At 50.4% G+C, this 21,051-nt stretch overlaps 1 protein-coding gene across 2 annotated transcripts in view; it reads right to left on the reverse strand.

Annotated features, from left to right (window-relative positions):
• Positions 1-12,513: 12,513 nt before the first annotated feature.
• Positions 12,514-21,051, reverse strand: part of Map2k5 (mitogen-activated protein kinase kinase 5) — a 223,863-nt gene continuing 215,325 nt past the window's right edge. For both annotated transcript variants that reach the window (XM_051156630.1, XM_051156629.1), the window contains one exon: positions 12,514-12,947. In XM_051156630.1, the coding sequence (XP_051012587.1) occupies positions 12,843-12,947 (105 nt within the window). In that variant the 3' untranslated portion in view covers positions 12,514-12,842. The remainder of the gene's footprint in view (positions 12,948-21,051) is intronic.

Consider the following 21,051-nt stretch of genomic DNA (forward strand, 5'->3'; position numbering starts at 1 on the left):
CCTCACTTGAGAGCTTGCTCAGGCCCTCTTTTTCCGGCCCTTCCACTCCGGCATCTCTCCCAGGTGCTGCCCTTGTCCCACTCCAACTCTGTGCTCTTATCCTCGTGCCTTCTTACGGGTGGAGTGGGGGGAACAGCTTCTGTGGTCCGTCCCAGGACAAGAGGCTATCCCCAGCTCGCCTACCCCCTGCTCATCTCCCCTCCCTTGTCCCAGGCTTCCCCACCCCATAATTACAATCTCACTCGGTAATTATTCCTAGAATTCTAATGATTTTTTAAAAGCAACCTCAGAATTCGGTGTGGTGGTGACAACGATTGAGTAGCCCGGCGCCCCCAGGACGGTGGGAGTAGGGAGAGGACGAAAAGTCCCCCTCCCCGAGATGGTCCGCCTGTTTTGCCTCTATTGTACTGCCAGGTCTAATAACGCCTCCGGGACTGGCCTCTAGTCAGTCCCGGCAGCCAGGAGGCAAAGCCCCAGGGGACCCCTCATACAAAAGGTCCTACCCTGGGCTACCGCACGAGCAAACGACCAGTGTCGCCTCTGTTCCCTGTTCAGCACCAAACGAGGGACAGCTCCCAGCCCAGTCCCACTATTTATCCCGGCGGCTCCAGCTAAACTCGGTGGAAGGAAGGTCCGTGGAGAGGTTGGGTGATCCCGCTGCTTGGGGTGGTTTCTAGGGCGCTTGTCTGGGGGATTCGAGCTCAGGCTGAGTTCCATAGGAGCACTGCAGTCAGCTACATTTTAAGACTCAGCCTGTTCTCACAGCAGCCACAATTCGAACATTTATTCCCATTTCACAGGAAGGGAAGAAAACCAGGTTCCTCCGTCAGTAAGATGCTCAGGCAGAGCTGGACCCTGTCTGGCACACAGCAAAAGGGGGTCTGGCTGGGTGAAGGGACGGGAAGGAAGTGCAGCCTCAATCTAGGTGTTAAGGAAAGATGCCTAATAAGACCAGGTTATTTCCTCAAGTTCAGAAGGACGATGCATAGGCATAGCTGGGACCGGAACCCACGTTCAGAGGCGGTGTGTGACGCCTCTGTTTTCCCAGTGGAGGCTCTGGGCCCTGTGGCCCTACCCAGAGAGTAGGGGAGTTTGAGGGAGTTGTTGCCCTTAGCCTCTCTCCAGTCCTTATTATTAGGCTTTTGTCTTTTTTTTTTTTTTTTTTTTTTTTTTTTTAAATCCACTCCTGGTTGTTTTCTCGGCAGCTCTTCGTCAGTCCTACGCTGCCCCCTATTTACCGGCGTCCGGTCTACACCGGCCTGGCCTCTAGCGCCCATTCCGATTCTGGCTTGGGTCGGGCTGGGCTGACGCGCCTCCTTCTCAAGCACATATCTTTTACCAGTTGAATTAACGGCAGTTTTCGTCAGTTAATTAGGTTTAATTTACATAATTAGTACAGTATAAAGAGGATTGGGGATAATCATGGGGTACGTAGCGCTTTCTGTGTAAACACGTATTCTGAATTAAAAATCAGATGTAATTAAGGCGCGCAGGCCCTGTTTAGGCAGGGTTTTAATTGTAATGAATTTCTAATTAACACTCAATGATTGCCAAATGCAAAGGGCTGTAGAATTTTCTTGTAGTTTTGCTAATTTATTGTTTACTTAATATCTGGATATTAGTCCAATGGCCAGATACAGCCTAGGCTAGCTTCTGAAGCTTTGGCCCCAGAGAGGGAAGTCAGCTGGGCGGGGCCTCCTAGACCCCTACCAGAGTGATGAGCCTGAGCAAAGGAGGCAGCAACAGAGGTGCTCGGTGGCCCTCTTCATTTTTGCTGTCACTGAGGCCACAGGACAGCTCCTGTCTCTTCCCAGGCTCCAGGCTCTTGTCAACTTTGCTCACTGAGATCAGGGGTGTGAGCCAGAGCCTGCTGGGAAACATCGGGGCGAGTCCAGGTGAGATTCTTCTGTAGTGCTTTACAGGAGGGACTATACACTTGTCTGGTTGACTGGTCAGCATTCTGTGGAAACGAAGGGGCTCTCGAGGACCCCCCCCCCCCACAACCCTTTGTGACCAGCTCTCTTGAGGAGTCCTCAGCTTCGGGAGGGGCACTTATAAGCAGTGGCATGTATATTCAGTGCTTAAACTTGGAGAGGGCGGGGCAGAGCCAGGAGGCCTAGGAAAGCAGTCCAGAGGTTTTGGTTCCCAAAGTTCCTTCTGCACTTACAGATGCAACTTACACTGGGGGGGGGACAGAAGAGGGAACACTGGAGCCTCTGCCCCAGCAGACAGCAAGCTGGGCAGCCTCTGCAGTGGTGGGAGGGAAGGAGGAGCAGCCGGCAGGCCTGAATTTCCCCAGGGGGCTCTCCCTTTCCTCAGGACTCTGGGTTGGGTTCCAGGCCATCGCCCAGCTGGCACTCTGGGAGAGGAGCTCCTATCCGGGGCGGCTCCAGCTTCCTCCAAGAATCCTCGGAAGGTCTGAGCTGAGAGAGAGACTATATTCTTTGTACTTGGAATATAAAGTTCACTCCAATATAAGGAAAAGTTAGCATGGCCCAGAGGCTTGCATCCAGGAAACAGGCTGACTCTCATGCCCTCCATTGACAGGGGCTCCCACAAGAAACCTGAGGGCTGCTGCTGGCTATTATATTCTTTCTTTCTTTTAAATGTAATTTTTAGTTAGTTAGTTTGTTTGTTTATTTATTTAGGTTTTTTTGAGACAGGGTTTCTCTATGTAGCCTTGGCTGTCCTAGACTCACTTTGTAGACCAGGCTGGCCTCAAACTCACAGCGATCCACCTGCCTCTGCCTCCCAAGTGCTGGGATTAAAGGCATGTGCCACCACGCCCAATTTGGCTGTTCTATTTTTTTTTTTTTTTAATCTTTAGCTCATGAGTGGGTTAATGTTCCTTGGTCATTTATCTGTGTTTTCTGTCTCTCATACTGGAGTGCAACATTCCCATTGTAACCCAGGGTCTGTGGGACAGGGCCTGGAATATAGTAGGTGCTTGATATTTTTGTTAATGAATGAATGGATGGATGGATGGATGAGTCAACATCACTTGATGGCGAGGCTGTCGGGAGTCTAATGGCCAATGCGATATTGCAGTTCTGCCCTCCCAGGTGCTGTTTAGGAGTCTTGGGATCCCCATCTTCCACATGGACTCAGACGAGGCCTCCAGAGCAAGACATCCAAAGGCAAAGGCTTGTAGAGCTTCCAGTTGTTGCAAAAGATACCTTTCCCACAGGCTCCTCAGTTTATTCTCCTGAGGAAGCGTCTGGGAGAACAGACTCTGGAGCCAGCAACACTTGCTCTGGGCTGGGAGTGGTACCTGACGCAAAAGTTCAAGGGCAGCCTGAACTGGCCTTGAATTTTACATTGCAAATTCTAGGCCATGCCCTCAAAACCAAACCAAAAAAGACCTGGCATGCTGCTATATGTGGTGGTTTGAATAACAAAGGTCCCCATTGGTTCATATTTGACTGTTTGATCCCCAGTTGGTGGAACTGTTTTGGGGGAGAATTAGGGGACACACAGCCTAGTTGGAGGAGGTGTGTCACTAGGTGTGAGCTTTGAGGTTTCAAATGCCCATGCCAGGCAAATCTCCCTCTCTTTTTGTCTCTTGCTTGTTGTGAATGAGATGTAGGCTCTCTGCCTGCTGCCATACCCCCTGCCATGATGGTCATAGACTAATCCTCTGAAACTGTAAGGAAGCCCTCAATTAATGCTTCCTTTTATAAGCTGCCGTGATCATGGTCTAAGAAGCTGTTCAACTCTGAATTTGTATAGTGCAGGGATGTCACAAGGACTAAGTAAGTTGACAGCTGAGTGACACATAGCCAAGTATGGGGCCTCCAGGGAGGTGCCTAGAGCACAAAATTTAGTAAGTATTTCCTAAAATTTGGGGTCCTTCCCTGGTCCCCATTCTATATAAGCATACCCCCAAAGTGGTTTCTGAGCCATCTGAGCCCTCCCTTCTTTGAGACTCACTTTGGGAGGGATGCCTGGATACTGGAGTCCAGTCTGCCTATCTGCAACAGGTCAAGGGACTCTATGTCCTGGTTTTGGGACACTGAGCAGACTACCAGATGCCACACGAGTTGGAGGAATGTCTGGCATCAGCTCAGCAAGGCTCACTGACCCCAGGGAGGCAAAGTCAATATATCATTCACATACATATATGATTAAGAGCAGACAGTTCGGGGTTGGAGATTTAGCTCAGTGGTAGAGCCCTTGCCTAGCTAGTGCAAAGCCCTGGGTCTGGTCCTCAGCTCTGAAAAAAAATAAATAAATAAAAAAATAAAAAGAGCAGAAAGTTCATCACATTTTCACACTCACAGTGCTGTGCAGCCGTCACCACCATTCTGTTAGGGCATTTCCATCACCCCAAAGAGAAGTCTTATGCCTTTCAACTGTCACTCTCCAGGCCAAGACAATCTCCAGTCTTCTGTCTCTGTAGATGTGTTTATGGTGGACATTCCATGCAGATGGAATCAATGAGACAGTGTGGGAGCCCTTTCATGACTGGCTTCTTTTGCTTAACATGGTGGCTTCAAGTTTATCTATATTATGGCATATATCAGAATTCTAATCCTTTATATTTTTATCTATCTATCTATTATCTATCAATCATCTATCTACTTATCATCTCTCTCTATCCTCTCTCTATTTATCTATCTATCTACTATCTGCCATCTATCATCCTATCTATCTATCTATCTATCTATCTATCTATCTATCTATCTATCGATCATCTATCTGTACATGCATCTTTGTTTACCATGGAGCACATGGAGAAGTCACAGGACAACTTGTGGGAGATGGTTTTCTCTTTCCATCATGAGACGGGATTGAATCAGGTCATCAGACCTGCTGGCAAGCATGTTTAGTCACAGAGATAACGCCTCTGCTCCCCAAATCTTTTTATTATTAAGCATAATCTGCTTAATTTTTTTAGCTTAATTTTTTGCTTAGTTTGGTGGTTATTTGCCTTGCTGGGATTTCTGGTGAGCAACTGGGCAACCTTGGCTGGGGCAAGGGTTTCTGATATGAGGTGACTGAGGTGCCCAGTCCCCTTGACTGGAGTGAAAGCCATCAGGAATGTAGCCACACCTTACTCTTACGGAGCAGCCTTTCCTCCCCTCAGGCCTCGGTTTGGGCTCTTCTCAATCACAGTAACACAGGGGGACAGCCACAGGGGTCCCTGCTGTAGACAGCACAGCACAGGGGAGGAGAGCAGGTTTTCAATGGAAGAGAAAGAGCGAAGAGAGGCTCAGATAACCTCAGCTCCCGAGCATCTGCTGGGACAGCAGGTCTTATTTGGGGCAGCTCCCCTTCTCCTAGAGCGGATGAGAAATATGAGGCTGTCATATGGATGGGCACGTGCACAGGGTCACCTGGCAGGAGAAGGTGTGGAAACTAGCTCTCTGCAAGTCTATTTACACATGTCACAACATGTGAGAGGGATGGTTTGTCAACGACATCACCAACCTCCAAAGGCTATCATGACTTCATGTTACCAACAGGGAAATTGAGGCCAGAGGGGAGGCATTCTGCCTAGGGGCACACAGGAAGTCAGTGGAGAGGCAAGACTGAAACCAGGGCTCTAGGACTCCAAGTCCATCCTCTTCAGAGCTCTGTTCCATCACTCCCAACATGGAGGCCTTGGGACAGAAAAGGAGGACTCCATTTGGGTGTCTGAAAACTCACATCGACTCTGCTTCTCCTCTGCCCTGTGAAAACTGTAAAGGGGGTGGGGGTGCAGCTCAGTTGATACAGTGCTTGCCCAGTGAGCCGGAGACCTGAGTTCAATGGTCAGTACCATGTAAGCTTGAATTTGTGTATGGTGGGTGATACCTGTAACCCCAGAAACAGCACGACCAGAAGTTCAAGCTCCAGGAAAGCTGAGGCCACCTCAGCCTACATGGGACCCCACCTCAAAACAATTTTCTTATAAAATAGTACCCGTTCAGCCTCTTACCTTTAAAGACTGCAGACTAGTAGCTAGGGACATGAATAGCTGCAGCGCTGTCACACCAGCGACCCCCCATAAAGTGCCTCTGGGGAGCCCTCAGGGGAGGGGCAGAAATGGTCCGTAGCTCTCACTGCGTTGCTCATGTACATCTGACCTCAGTTTCTCCACTTAGTGACCCTCCCCAGCCAGTGAGGAAGCAGCTAAGCACAAGACATGATGGAAGTGGGGGAAGCGGGGTGGGGCTCCTCTGCCTACATGTGCGACAGGCCAGGCTGGGTGGCTAAGGCCTTCCCAGAGGAACTGCGCCACAGCAGGCATTGGTGGATGAAGGCACGGAAGGCAACCCAGGGAGCTCCCAGCTCAGGCAAGGGCTTGGTACAGTCAGGGAGCACAGCATTAGTTTTGCGATGGAAACAGAGAGGTAGGGGTGTGCCATGCCAGGACCTTTCAGGGGAGCCCAAAGGACCGAATCTGACCAGGCTGAAGGTGGTGTGTCATGCTCAGCCCATGATACAAGACCAATGGGATTTCTCCTCCCTCAGAACCTTTCTTTGTGTGTATAGTGCATGTGTTGGCAATGCTTGTGTGTGCATATGTCTGTGCAGGTGACATGTTCTTATGCATGTATGTAGAGACAAGAGGACATTGGATCTACTTATTCCTTCAAGAAAGATCTCTCACTGAATCTGGGATTCGCCATTCCCCAGCCAGGCAGACTTGCTGACCAGCAAGTTGTAATGATCCTCATGTCCCCGCGGTGCTGGGGGGACAGCCACACTTGGCTGGGTGCTGGGACCCTAGCTCAGGTCCTTGTGCTCTCTGAACATCTCCCCAGCCCCTCTTTCTCAGAATGGTTTCACTCCCCCCCTCCCTTTCCCATATGTGGGGCATTGCTCTCACTGCCCCCTGTGCCTCCACCCAACCCCAGAAGTGGGAGAAAAGAAGATAGAATGAATTCCTGGGAGGGCCGAGCAACACAGTGAGGCTGGCTGCCTTTAACTAAGTCTGCGGGCAGGAGAGACTTTTTATCCCCTGCAAGTTAATGCAAGCTGTTAGGGAGATAAATAAATGACAGAGCTGCCGATGGACTGTTGGGCTCAAAGCAGGGACATTTGTCTCACTTTAGAAGAAGGACCTGGAGGGCTCAGCCCCATCGACTCGTTCATTGTGCTGTTATCTGCCAGAGAGGTGGTGACACCACTGCAATTAAGACAAACTTTAGTCTGTAAGTTCCTGCTTGCAATCTCGGGGCTTCAAAACAAGACAAATGATCCCGCCACGGGAGGAAACAAAGTCTTTTCCAGACTATGTCCAAAGTCACAGCGAATATTTGTGGTTGTTCAGCAAAAAATTTGTCATTATGAGGCTTGGCTCTGCTGGTTTCCCTGTCCCACATTGTCAGTGCCTTCTGTGGCTCCTGATAGTCCAGGCCTCCCCTGGCCTCCCCAAGTGGCCTCATCCCCTGCCAGTCCCCACCTTTTCCTGCCAGCCTGCTGGTTTGCAAGCTTCTCTCTAGTATATTTGTCAAGGCAGAGGCTGATAAAGCTAGTGCCACTCTGCAACCCAGTATTGCCATGGAGGCCACTGGCCTTGTCCCATAGCCCACCCACAAGGACAAGACTTACGAGCCTGCATCCCGAGATGGTGGCCGCTCCTACTCACCAGGCCTCTCTGCTGCCTCCTTCCTCCCAGACCTCTTTATCCTACCTCCATAGCTATCGTCCTAGGTCACAGAGCCTGGCCCTGCCCCTGGCCTCTGTCTCGCCACACCTTTTGGTGGAACACTCCAGCTGCATGAAATGAAAACCTCTGATCCCCTCAATGTGGGCTTTGTTCAGGACCAGTCTCAGGGGTCCACTTGACCCCAAGAATGAAATCAGAACTCTGTGTGAGCTGCTGTGAGCATACAGGGTTCCTGTTCTCATTACTTGGACCTTGGGACAGGGTCCCCTCTCTCCTTCCCCATAGCCTCCTTCTCTGACCTTCTTTCCCACTCCAGCTTGTATGATTGGGGCTGCACCCAAGCATAGGGTCATGGACTCTGGGGTCCAGGGCCCTGCGAGCCATAAAACCGTGAACAGAGCTGCATGTGTACGTGTGGATGGGTGCATGCAGAGGTGTGTGTGTGTGTGTGTGTGTGTGTGTGTGTGTGTGTGTGTGTGTGTGTATGGGTGCATGCAGGCATGTGTGTTTGTGTGTGTGTATGGATTTGTGCAGGCATGTGTGTGTATGGATGGCTTGGTGCAAGTGTGTGTGTGTGTGTGTGTGTGTGTGTGTGTGTGTGTGTGTATGGGTTCCTGCAAGCATGTGTGTGTATGGATGGGTTGGTGCAGGCATGTGTGTGTATGGATGGCTTGGTGCAAGTGCGTGTGTGTGTGTGTGTGTGTGTGTGTGTGTGTGTGTGTGTGTGTATGGGTTCCTGTAAGCATGTGTGTGTATGGATGGCTTGGTGCAGGCATGTGTGTGTATGGATGGCTTGGTGCAAGTGCGTGTGTGTGTGTGTGTGTGTGTGTGTGTGTGTGTGTGTATGGGTGCATGCAGGCATGTGTGTTTGTGTGTGTGTATGGATTTGTGCAGGCATGTGTGTGTATGGATGGGTTGGTGCAGGCATGTGTGTGTATGGATGGCTTGGTGCAAGTGTGTGTGTGTGTGTGTGTGTGTGTGTGTGTGTGTGTGTGTGTGTATGGGTTCCTGCAAGCATGTGTGTGTATGGATGGGTTGGTGCAGGCATGTGTGTGTGTGTGTGTGTATGGGTGCGTGTAGGTGGGTGCTTATTATTCTGGGCTGTAGATGCTCACAGGTGTACTGGATGCACCCATGTTTTTGTTTTGATCCCAAGTGTGGGATGGGGAGTGGACTTCTGAGAGAGCAGGTGATATTTATCCACTAGAAGATGAACTATCTTGTGTGTGGGGGCTTGGTTTTTGCCAGCTGAAGCACATCTTTTAGTACAGATCTGAGAGGAAATATGTATGTGTGTCTGTGTGTGTGTGTGTGTGTATCCAAAACAGGGGCAGGGGCTTTTTGGGTCTTGGTATTGTTTGGCTGTTCATTGCTCCACTTCGAGACGCTCCTAGAGAGAACTGCTCCAGAGAACGCTTTGGGGCTCTGGGTTCTGGCTGCTGTTCCAGGTTCCAGCAGCAACTTTGGTGGAATTGCTGGTCTGCTGAAATCCTACCAACTACGCTAGGGGAATCGCTCCCACGAACTGAGTCCAAAAAGGTCTACTTCTCCTGTTCCCATGAACCTCTTTTCTGTCCTATCTAGAGTAGGTGGGTTGGAAGGGAGATATAAACATTAAAGAACCCCAAATAAAGTAGGTTTGGAAAAGGTCATAGCCTACACACAGGGGGACCACGGTTCAAGCCATAAGAAGTTGTTCAGGAGGCCTGAGAGGACAGCCAAGACTCAAGGGCCCAGTCACTTCACAGCCACAGTGAGAGAAACTGAGGTCCAGGGAGTCTGTCTGAGGCTGTTCCCCAGGTCTGGCTCAGCAGTTCTACCCAAAGCAGCTCACAGTGCCACGGAAGGCACCCCACAAAGCATTCTCAGAGCTGGTCAAAGAGTAGATCCTAGGCTCCACACCTAAGAGCTCACTGTGTTTGCATGTCAGAGTTTAGGGGCCTTTGTGCTGGAGTGGGGTACATGCTCTGGAGCTCGGTTTGGAATCTGGGAGAAGAGGGGGGCTCTGGGTGCCAAACAGTCATTTTCTACTTACTCATTGAGCGACGTTGGGCAAGTCATTCTGCCTTCAGGATTCTGCTTCTCCGCCTGTGAAATGGGCAGAAGAATAACACCACCATGTATCTCAGGGCTTGTGGAGGAGACGAAGCAGGTTGGTAATAAATTAGAACACAAGCTGGCTTAGGAGGACAGCTCTCATGCCCTACTCCTTTTCTGAGTTGGAAGACTGGGTCATAGCTCATTTTGCAGAGTGTTTACATGCCCGAGGGTCTCGGTTTGATTCCCAGCACTATAGAAAAAAATGGGTGTGGTGGTCCATCTGTGTACTTCTCAACATTCTGGATGGATCTCCCGCGTGGAGGCTGGAGTGCCAGAAGTTCAAGGTCATGGTTAGCTACATAGTGGTTTGGAGGCCAATTGGACTATACAGACCTTCATCTCACTGCGGGGCCCCCCCCCGCCCCACCTCTGCTGAACTGGGATTGGGGACAAATGGTTGCTGATGCATCTTCAAAGAACAGGGATGAGCCTTAAGCCTGGTTGGTAGCTGGCTCAGGTTTGGGGGTGGCCAGGGTCAGGATGCCCTTCTTACAGAGCCCCTCCTGTCAGGAAAGCCCACCCTCACACACTGCTCACAGACCTTGCCCTGAGTGCTGGTCTAGGGTGCACGGTTCTTATGGCTGAGTCTCAAAAAATTCTATGACTGCATCAGGCCCTGGGCTACGGGGGCAGCTCAAGGAGATAAATACTGCTGCGGTCTGGGCCACGTGGACCGTGGACAGAGGTGGACACCGGGTGTCCTGCTTGATCCTACTCTCACTGCATCCTGGGAGGCTGTGTGGTTTCGGTGGTTTAGGTCATAGATCTTCTGGGAAGCCATTTGAGTGACGATCTGCAAGGTGCAATGGGTCATGTAGACAATGGTGTGCATGTGTGTGTGCGCGCGCGCGCGTGCGTGTGAGAGAGAGAGAGAGAGAGAGAGAGAGAGAGAGAGAGAGAGAGAGAGAGAGAGAGAGAGAGAGAGAGAGCGAGCGCACCAGGCACGCTGGACAAAGCTCAGCAAGAGTAGGCATCATACTGCTTAGAACCATGAAAGCCCAAGCAGCTGAACAGCCCCAGCTCATTTTAACAGCCCATTGCAGGCTTGGCCCCCGCCCCCCATGAGGTCAACTTGAGGTTCAGGATCCTTCTACCAGTCTTTACCTTCCCACCTCCAGTATCAGGAGGATGGAGACGGCTAGAGTCTTAATCTAAAGTTTCTTGGCCATCTTTATTTTATTGAGAAGATCTAATCACATGGCCCCCATTCAACGGGGGTAGCGGGAAGGAATCCTGGGAGATGTAGTCTCTGAGCAGGCAGCAGCCACCCAGCTCAGCTCCATATAATGGAGGGAGTATAAACACTTGGTAGCTTTTGCTTTGGCCCTGGGTTGACTGCAGCAGACACAGTACTGGAGGCAATAGGAATTGGAGTCAGTCGTAATCTTACAGGGTTGCAAAGGCATTGGTAGATCTGTGCCTTGTCCTCCCGCCCACCCTCCTTTACTGGCGTACATTCCCTGTGATGCACATATGCTCATTCACATGTATGTGGGCAAATGTGCATGTAGGCTTGCATGCATGTGTGTGCATGCATTTGGAGGCTAGAAGTTGACATCAGGTGTCTTCTCTGCTAGCACCCCACTCTATTTACCAAAGCAGGATCTCTTGATGATCTTGGAGTCCACCAATTAGGCCAGTGTAGCCAACCAGCTTGCCCAGGAGATCCTGTCTTCCTAGGCTTGGGATTACAGGCTGCCATACCTGCCTTTCTTGTATATGAGTTCTGGGGATCCATACTCTGGTCTTCCTGCTTGGGAGGCAAGCACTTTGTTCACTGAGTCCTCTCCCTAGTTTTGTTGGTTTTTTCCAGATACAGTCTCATGTAGCCCAGGCTGATCCCCCTGCGTCTACCTCTAGAATGCTGTGCTGGGTACCTGCCCTTCGGCTAGTTCTCCATGGCGTGGGAGGCGTTGGGAGTCAGGGTCGACTATGCACGGTGCTCTAATAGGCTGGCTCCTCTAGCTGCTCTGTGTGTGTGGGGAGGTGGGATTGGAGCCGGGCAGGGATGCAGCTGTAGTTGTTAGTGGGAGATTTGCTGAGCAGCTGCACGGGCCTGGGCTCCATCCTCGGTACTAGCAAAAGCAGAGGAAAAGCCCACAGACGTGGAGGTGATAAAGCCAAGGAGGAGCGAGGCAGGAGAGACAAGCCAAGGTTCCTCGGGCACTGGGAAGGCGCAGAATGACTCAGCAGTGCAAAGGGGCCCTGGATGGGCATGGGACTTGGCATTTGGGCATGCTGAGGTGTTTCTCAGACCAGGTGGAAACTGGCCCCTCAGTGCTTCCCTTCATCCCCTGCAAAAGGGGGAGAGCCATACTTCCTTCCTCTAGGTGGCCGTGAGAGAAGAGTGGTGGGCAGGACCACAGGTAGTGAGAGGCAGCTTGTGACAGAGGCGCTGCTGCTGCTGCTGCTGCTGGTGGTGGTGGTGGTGGTGGTGGTGGTGGGGTTTGGTGAGTGTATGTTTGTGTGTGTGTGTTGGGGTGGGGGGCAGGGTTTTGAAGGTCTCTGAATTCCTGGTCTCCTGTTTCCTCCTCAGCTGCCCAGGCCACAGCAGGGTTAGTGCTGGTTTGCTGCTAGGCCTGTAGCCAGCTCCAGTCCAGGAGAGCACACATGGAGATCTGGGATTTGGAGTCTGGACCTGGCCTCAGTACATCTTACTTTGGGGCTTGGTGCAGGCACCTCCGAGGCCTGGTTTCTCGTGTGACAACTGAGCTGGGACATGGGCCTCAACACTGAGCTACAGGAAATGCACAGGATCTTGCAGGCATCCCTGCTAACTGGGGATGTGCACAACAGGCTTGTCGACCAAACACAATCCAAAGCAGTAATACTTTATTCCCATCAGTGCTGCAGACAGGGCCTGTCCTTTACAGTGAAGAGGCGGGAAACACGAGGGGTGGGCCAGAGGAGGTTCCGTTCTTATGACCCCATCACCCTCCCCCCACACCCTCTGCACCATTTCCACCTGCCATATTTGGCCCCACCACCAGGGGTGAAGGGCTCATCAGAGGCTGGATCTCTGGAGGGCTCCCTAGGTCAGGTTGGAGGTGAAAACAGGCTGGGCCCAGTGTAGCTCTTCGCAATCAGGCAGCAGGTGGAGAGGGTGTCACAGCTTGTGTTTTTGGTGACTGGTCCTGCTGAGGTCTCACGGGGGACCCTGCTGGCTCCGTCTTTCCTCTAGTGCTCTGCATACCCACATGGACACCACGGTGGAGTTTCCGTCATTGAACTGCATGATGAACGGGTGACCCTGTGGGGAAGAGCAGTAGGTATGACAGCAGTCCTCAGGCTAGGTGCCCGGAATGGAGGATGTAGCTGAGTTGGCAGAGTACTTGCCTAGCTTGTGCAAAGCCCTGGGTTTGATCCCTGGCACCATATAAACTAGGTGTGCGGATGTATGGCTGTAACCCCAGCATTCTAGAGGCAGAGGTAGGATCAGAAGTTCAAGGTTATTCATAGCTAGCCTAAGCTACTTAAGGCCTTGCTAGGAAAAGACAGACAGCTGCCTGACGTTGGTGGCGCACACCTTTGATCCCAGCACTCGGGAGGCAGAGGCAGGCAGATCTCTGTGAGTTCAAGGACAGCCTGGTCTACAAAGTGAGTTGCAGGGCAGCCAGAATATGCACAGAGAAAAACCCTGTCTCAAAAAAAGCCAAACCAAACAAAAACCAAAACACCCCCAAGTCCCCCACCTACCTCCAACAAAACAAAACAAACAAACAAACAAAAAAAAACCAAGCAAAAGAAAGAAAAACAGAGCAAACAAAAAGATGGTTAGGCATCTCAGGATGTATTCCAAGGTGCTTTCTAGTCTGGACCTGATTTCTTTTGTCAGTAACCCTGCGTCAGGGTCTTTGAGATGTTGCAGCAGGTAGCTGCTTGGTGACAAGCTGGGTGACCTGTGTTTGATTTCTGGGACTCGCACAGTGTTAGCAGAGAAATGACTCTGGAAAGTTGTCCTGTGATCCACACATGCACACACGCACTCACGCATGCCTGCACAAACTCACACATAAGTTTTGTTCTAAAAAGAAAGGCGGGCTCAGCCCTATTTCCCTGCTGAGGTAGCTGAGGTCGGAGGTTGGCTGTGATCTGCTTTTCTGGACCTTCTCTGGGAAGGCACAGCTTGGCTTGTTTTAACTCCGTGTTCTGCCTGGTCCTTTCCCAGCTCAGTTTCAAGCCGTAGCTACGAGGCCAAGGCCTGGCCCTGGGCAGCCAGCTTTCCGGTCCAGTTGCTGCCCAGAGAGCAAAGGATTATCTTGTCAGAGGTGTTGTCAATCCCTGTTAGTTTCCTCCTTTGTCTCCTGCTCCTCTGTGAGTCATAGTCTGCAAACCAAAGACAGCCAGGCTCCAGGAGGAGGAGGTGGCTGGCTAGAGGCGTGATGAGGGGTGTGGCAGGTCAGGGCAAAGGGCTGGGCTTCAGAGGGGTCCATCTCTGGCTCTAGCCTACTTGAGCCCACAGCCAGGACAGGTTATATTTACCCAGCACTACTCCCTCTATTCTGAAGCACTAAGGCCAACACTCCCAATATCAGGGTGTCCAGGGGTGGGGCTTCCAGGGAAGGCCTGAAGCAATCCAGGACAAGCCACAGGGCTTTCAGAGCCACACCAGGAAAGAGACTGGGAAGTGTTACTCCAGTCACCAAGTAGCTCCCTTTCAGCAGGAACTTTGTAGCCTCCATGAAAACCTGGGGATTCACAGCGGTGAGCAGAGTGGATGGGGAGATGAAGGATACCAGATGTTCACCCCCAAGTTCCTGCTTCTCACAGGGTTGTAGCTACTTTCCCAGTATACCTGGCTGTGACCTGTGGCCCTGGCAAACAGCCAGGCCATGGGACTGTGCTCTCAGCACCTCAGGGCCCAGCGATAACCTCATCACACCCAATGGGTAGGAGGGTGCAGGTTTACTGTGTCCTGACTCCAGCACCTACCAGGACCAGGTGGAGCTTGGGGAGGAGAAGGAACACTACCCAGGCCTCTTCTGCTTGCCTGATTAGGGTAAGAAAACTCTCTCTGGGAGCTTAGGGCTACGCCTAAAGCCTGCCTGGGTACTCTATTATTCCTCATGGAACTCTGGGGGTTCCAGACATGAGCGTAGGACTGCAAGGAAGGGGTATTGAAGGCAGGCTGGGGGTGGGGCGGGGCTGAGACAAGAGGCATTCCTTTTTGGCTTCTGTATGTTTTCTTGCGTGCACCTGCTCAGCTGCTGCTAGCTTTCACGATGGCTGCACAGACAGGGAACACTCTTCCTGAATTCCCGCGTTTGTCCTTTTCTGGACTAGGGAGGTGACCTTGTGCCCTTCTAAAGATCAAAAACAGAAGCTGTGCTCAGGAGGATGGGCCCCTCCCCTAAGCCCAGGGTAACAGTGTCATGGGGCCATATGCTCCATCAGAGTTGTCATCTGTCTGGGAACAGGTAGGGTGGAACTGAGCAGGGGAGTGGAGGCATCCCTCCTCAGTCTAGGAAGGGCTGATGGCTGCACAATGGGCAGCACTGCCCAGTACCCTGCAATAGTTGGGAAGTGGAGGGGCCACCAGGTTGCTGGCCTCCTGGTTCTGTGGATGCACCTGCCCTCTCCTGCCCCTTGCCTGCCGGCTGACTTCCATCTCGTGTACCACTGATGAGGCATACCCTCCCCTTGGTGCTTGTATTATCTCACAAGAAAGACTTTGACAACAGATTTGTTTCCAGTCGCTGCCTACTGCTTTCAGGCAGGTGTCTGCGAGGCAGATAAGAGGGTGACTTGCAGGAGAGAGAGACATGCACAAAGCGTGCCAGCAGCCCTGTCTGCAGAGCTTGGCAGAAGCTGTACAGCTTCTTGCTGCCTTCCTCACCGGCAGTGGGAGCTTTCATTTCCTCTTCTCTCACAGGGCCAAATGCAACAACCCAACTGGCAGGGTCTTAAGACTTCTGCAACACATGCTTCATCCCAGAGGATAAAGATGTAATGAAGGCAAAAGATTGGGGCCTGAAAAGGTAGGATGTCTCCCAAAGTGGGGCAGTGGAGTGAGCAAGATGGGCTAACAACAGCCAAAAAGCGAGCATCGTCTGGTACAGACAACCTCTAAAGAGGAGAGGGAAGAGGAGGAGGAGGAGGAGGAGGAGGAGGAGGGTACTGGTGACAACAGAGCTGTGTCATCTGACATGCCCTGACGACCCGCCCCCCCTCCAGCCCCAGCCTGCTCCTGCTCTCTGATGTCCTGGTCTCAGCTGATGGCCCTGCTTCTTGCTCACTTAGCCCTACTGCAATAAGATGTTTTCCTGCAGGAGACAGCAGGCCCTGCCGAGGGGTCTTTGAAAGACACAGGTGTGGCTGCTGTGTGGCAGGACTGGGGCTCCAAGCCCACCTGCCATGAAGGGCAGGTTCTACCTGAGACCCAGCAGCTGGTCGCCCAGTCTCGTGTTCAGTGATAGCTCCCCGTCTGCCATTAGTTGGGCTCTGAGTTTCGTGCCATAGAGGAATTTGCCCTTTGGGGTGCCCTTTTTTTCTGTGTAATGTTGGGAAGGAACTCTACGTATTTGAACTGAACTTCAACTGCAGGGCCTGCTATGATGTCTGGTTCCACAGGACTCAGCACAGCGCTTGTCAAATGGGAAAACAATATGTCTTCTGGCACTGGCTGGTCTGCATCTGTCCACAGCCAACCTGACCTCTCCTCCTAGCAAAGCTGCAGAAACTGCAAGGAGAGGGCAGCGGTGGTTTAAGACCAGGCCACTCTTCCTCCATGCTGTCTGCCTGCTGGTAGGGCACAGTCACTTTTGTCGTTTTTGTTTAAAGAATGCAAGCAGTGACGCACTGACCTCAGTGTGGGTAAAAGTGTAATTGCTTCCTCCTCGCTGAGATCTGCGTGTGCCAGGCACTGCCAACTACTCACCCTTTACCCAGCAGCTCCACTGTGCACTAATATCACCCCATTTTATAGATGAGGACACAAGGCTCTGGCTTGTCTTCCAGAGCCCACCCCTGGGATTACACCACCCTTTCTTCTTAGTGTGGGATGGAATGGAAGGCATGGCACTTGCCTGCACAAAAGGCCGGCCTCAGAGCAGGAGGGAGTGACGTCATCTGCTTGCTGATGTCTCTGGCTCTCAGAGTGACTGGGCCCAGAGCACAGGTGTAATGCCACAGAAAACTATACCTGAACCCATGTGACAGGTCACAAAGGGCTGGAGAGATAGCTCAGAGGTTAAGAGCATTGTCTAGTCTTCCAAAGGTCCCGAGTTCAATTCCCAGCAACACATGGTGGCTCACAACCATCCATAATGATGTCTGGTGACCTCTTCTGGTGTGCAGGCAGAATACTATATAAATAATAAATCTTGAAAAAAAAACCACCCATACAAAATGATGGTTCAGAGGTTAAGAGCAGTCAGTGCTCTTCCAGAGGACCTGGGTTCAATTCTTAGCACCTACATGGCAGCTCACAACTGTCAAACTCCGGAATCTGACACCACCACACAGATATACATACAGGCAGAACAACAATGCACATAAAAAATAAAAAGCAAACAAACAAAAAAGAATTTTGAAGTATTTCTTATTTTTGGAATATGTACTTAAAATTACATGGCATGGGCTGGGATTAGTGGGAGAGCATTTGCCTAGCATATACAAAATCCTCCAGTACCACCAAACCAAACCAAACCAAACCAAACTGGGCCTACACCCCTGTTGCAAGGTATTTGATCACACTCTGAACCCCAAGATCATGTTGTTTACTGGAAAAACCTGTTTCTAGTTGTTGTGTGGCTCAGCCCTAGCACACACCTTTAACCCAAAACAGGATTAAATAAAATCAACCCTAGGTCAAGAAGCGGAGCAAGCAACCAGTTGACAGGAAGTGAACACAGGAGAAAAAAAACCAGAGAGAGTAAGAGGAAGTCAGAAGGATGGATAGGGAGACTCACAGGAAGTAGAAGGGAGGGACATTCAGTTTGGGGGTTTTTGAGATGGCGTGAAGGGGGAGAACTGCCTTTTTTTATTCTGGGATGTCAGCTGAGGAGGAAGGTCAGCCGGTGCTTTCTCTGCCTCTCTGAGCTAGCAGGCTTTCACCTCAGCATTTGTCTTCATTGGCAAAATTGAACGAATAAGATTTTGTTTAAAACAACATACCCCAACAACATGGTGTTTAGTCTGCACTCAACATGGATGATGATGAGCAGCCAGAGGTGGAGCTCAGTGCTATGACATTTCCCAGCATGCTTTAGGGGCTGTGTTACAACCCTAATGTTATGATAGCCCCAGCACTTCAAGAGACCCCAAGAGCTGACTGACAGTGCGTGATGTGACTAAAACAATACTCGAGTTATGAAGGATTAAAAAGGAAACCCTGGGAAACAGCACAATGATGACAGTAAGACTATGAAAGACGAGACAAGATGCTAGACAGTTGGGCACTGTGATAAAATAGCAGCTTTTCCAAAACACTAGCAAGGATATGAGAGACTGGTAGAGGGACACAAATATCAGGGCTTGAAAAAAAAAAAAAAAAAAAAAAAAGGCAGAACCACAAAGCCTGCTCAAGTGGAGTAGCACCAGCAGGCCATGTATAAACGACATTATGAGTTGGGGTGGGGTGGGTGCTGACCTCAGCATACAAGAGACAGAAGTGAAGGTGACAGCCACCAGCCTGGGCTACACAGCCAATCCCTGTCTCATGCCCCTTTGTCTAATGTCATGCATGAATGTTGGAGGAAGCAAAGATGAAAGCGAAGGGAGGTAGAGAGAGGAGGGGGAGAGAAAGAGGGAAACAGACAGACAGACAGACAGACAGACAGACAGGAGAGAAATTATACGAGTATGGCTGTGAGGCAATGGTAGGCATGTAAGCTGAGGGTGGAGGTGATGGGCAAGGTGTCCTACACACTGATGGAAGCACCTCCCAGACCTTGATCATGTGTGGGTTTCTAGCCCTAGAATCACATTCTGAACTTTCAAAGCTACTGTCTTACTTCTAGAAGTGTCCAATTAAGCAGGGGTTGCTATCTGCTTAAACCCCACCTTCCTAACAGCCTTTCCAGTTTCGTCACATGAAAGAAGCCAATTGTAAACAGGCTACAAAGACAGAAATAAAACCGGACAAGATTTGATTGTCCTTTTACTGTCTGTCACTATGGTGCCACAGGGCTTTGGGAGCCTCACATGGGGCTGTGTGTCTGGAGGGTGGGCTGGGGTAGCCCCTTTGGAATATTACAAGGAGAGTAACAGAGGCTGAGGAGACAGCTCAGTGGTTAAGAGCTTGATGTGGGTTCCCAGGTGGCTCACTGCTCCAGGGAGAGCCAATTCCTCTGGCCTTCTTGGGCCCTGCACTCAGGTGTAAATGCCTCCCTACATGAACATAACTAACAAGAACAAAATAAACCTTAAAAAAAAAAAATAACAAGAAAGGCACAACACATCAGACCTTGCATGTAATACAAAAGATTAAAAACAGTCAGCACTTGGGAAGCAGGGGCAGGTGGAGCGCTGTGAGTTCGAGGCCAGCCTGGTTTACGAAGTGAGTCCAGAAAAGCCAAGGCTACACAGAGAAACTCTGTCTCAAAAAATGAAAACTCAAAACCAAATTAAACCAAACCACCACCACCACCACCACCACCACATCATCATCATCCTCACCACCACCATCATCATCATCACCACCATCATCATCACCACCATCATCATCACCATCATCATCATCACCATCATCACCACCACCACCATCATCATCATCATCACCATCATCATCACCATCATCATCGTCGTCAGTTTCTGGGTCCAGTGGTACACACTTATAATCACAGCACTGGGGAGGCAGAGGCAGTTAGAGCTCTTCAGAGTTTCAGGCTAACCTGGTCTACATAGTGAGTTCCAGGACAGCCAGGGCTATATAGTAAGACTTTGAAAAGAAAGAAAAAAATATGTCATATTTTCCATTTGAAACTACACTCCTTTCCCCGCCCTCCCAAAAGTCTGTCCCCCCCTCCCCCAAAAAAGGATGAAGTAAACTGGTTGAAAGTTCAGATCATTTTATAGCCCAGCAGCAAATAAAAATCAACAGAATCCACTGTTAGCCTTGAGCAGTATTTTCTAAAGCACGACACAAGGAACTTGTGATACTTAGCTATTCTGTTATTGATTTGCTGTGCTTTGCAAGGCAACACTGAAAGAAATTAAATGTATAGAGGCAGGAATGTGCTTCTGTGGCTGTGAGAGGCTGACCTGTGTGTTCTGAGGAGGCACACTGTGTCTGGGTACAAATAAGCTGGCTGCTGTCAGTGTGCCTGCCTCACTGCTAAGGAGGCAGATGGCTGACTTAGTTATAAGCACCGTGCTCTGCTTTTCTAGGAGGCGTGGATTCCACCAAGCTCCCTATGAAGGTGTTGGGTGTGTGTGTATGTGTGTGTGTGTAAGAGCTGGAGTTAGGCCTGGGCTTCAGAGCTCTGGAGCTTTTTCTTTGCCATATTCATTTTCCCTCTCTCCTTTGAGACAGTCTCAGGTTGCCCACCTGGCCTTTGTGCTTACTACACAGCCGAGGATAGCCCTGAGTTTTGTCTCCTCCTGTTTCTACTCCCCTGTGCTGGGATGACAGACACGCCCCACTCTGCTCGGTTTTGTTCGTGCAGGGATGGAGCTCAGGGCTCTTGCATGCTGGGCAGGCATTCTGCTCACTGAGCTTCGTCTCTAGCCTTCCTTAACACATGGTTATTTTTGATGCCTTCAGAAAATAATAGTTTGACAACAATTTGACATCTACTCTCATTTCTAACTTAAAAGCAAAGGATCATATTGCATTTCACAATTTATGCAACATACTTATTTATTGCTGATTTTCTAATTAGTGGGGCTGCTTGCTTCCAGATATATAGCTGTTTTGCAGTCTATAGCCACTGTAAATTAACACCACCATTCTAGACTGTGAGTCTGGAAGTTAAACTAAAATTTGAACATTTGATTTCGATCTGGCCCCTCAAGGTCTTACTCAAGGCAATTATATTGGCTTGAAAACTTACTTTTATTTTTTGGAATGCATGTGTGTGTATGTGTGAATGTGCATGCGAGAGAATGTGTGAGTGTGCATGTGAGTGTGTGTGTGTGTACGTGTATGCAGGTGTACACAGTGCAAGTGCAGAAGCCACAAGTTGACTTCTGTTTTTCTCCATCTTATCTTTGAGATATATTATCTCTCATTGCAGTGGGAGCTCAAACATTTGGCTAGAAGGCTGCCAGGGAGCCCATGGCTCCAGTTGTCTTTGCTTCCCAGTGCCAGATTACTGCTACACAGGCCCCAATACCCAGCTTTTATATGAGGGCTGGGATTTGAACTTTGGTCTTCAAGGTTGGGTCACAGACCCTTAATCCACTATGACACC

The sequence above is a fragment of the Acomys russatus genome, chromosome 14 (genome assembly GCF_903995435.1).
Source record: "Acomys russatus chromosome 14, mAcoRus1.1, whole genome shotgun sequence".
Taxonomy (NCBI): domain Eukaryota; kingdom Metazoa; phylum Chordata; class Mammalia; order Rodentia; family Muridae; genus Acomys; species Acomys russatus.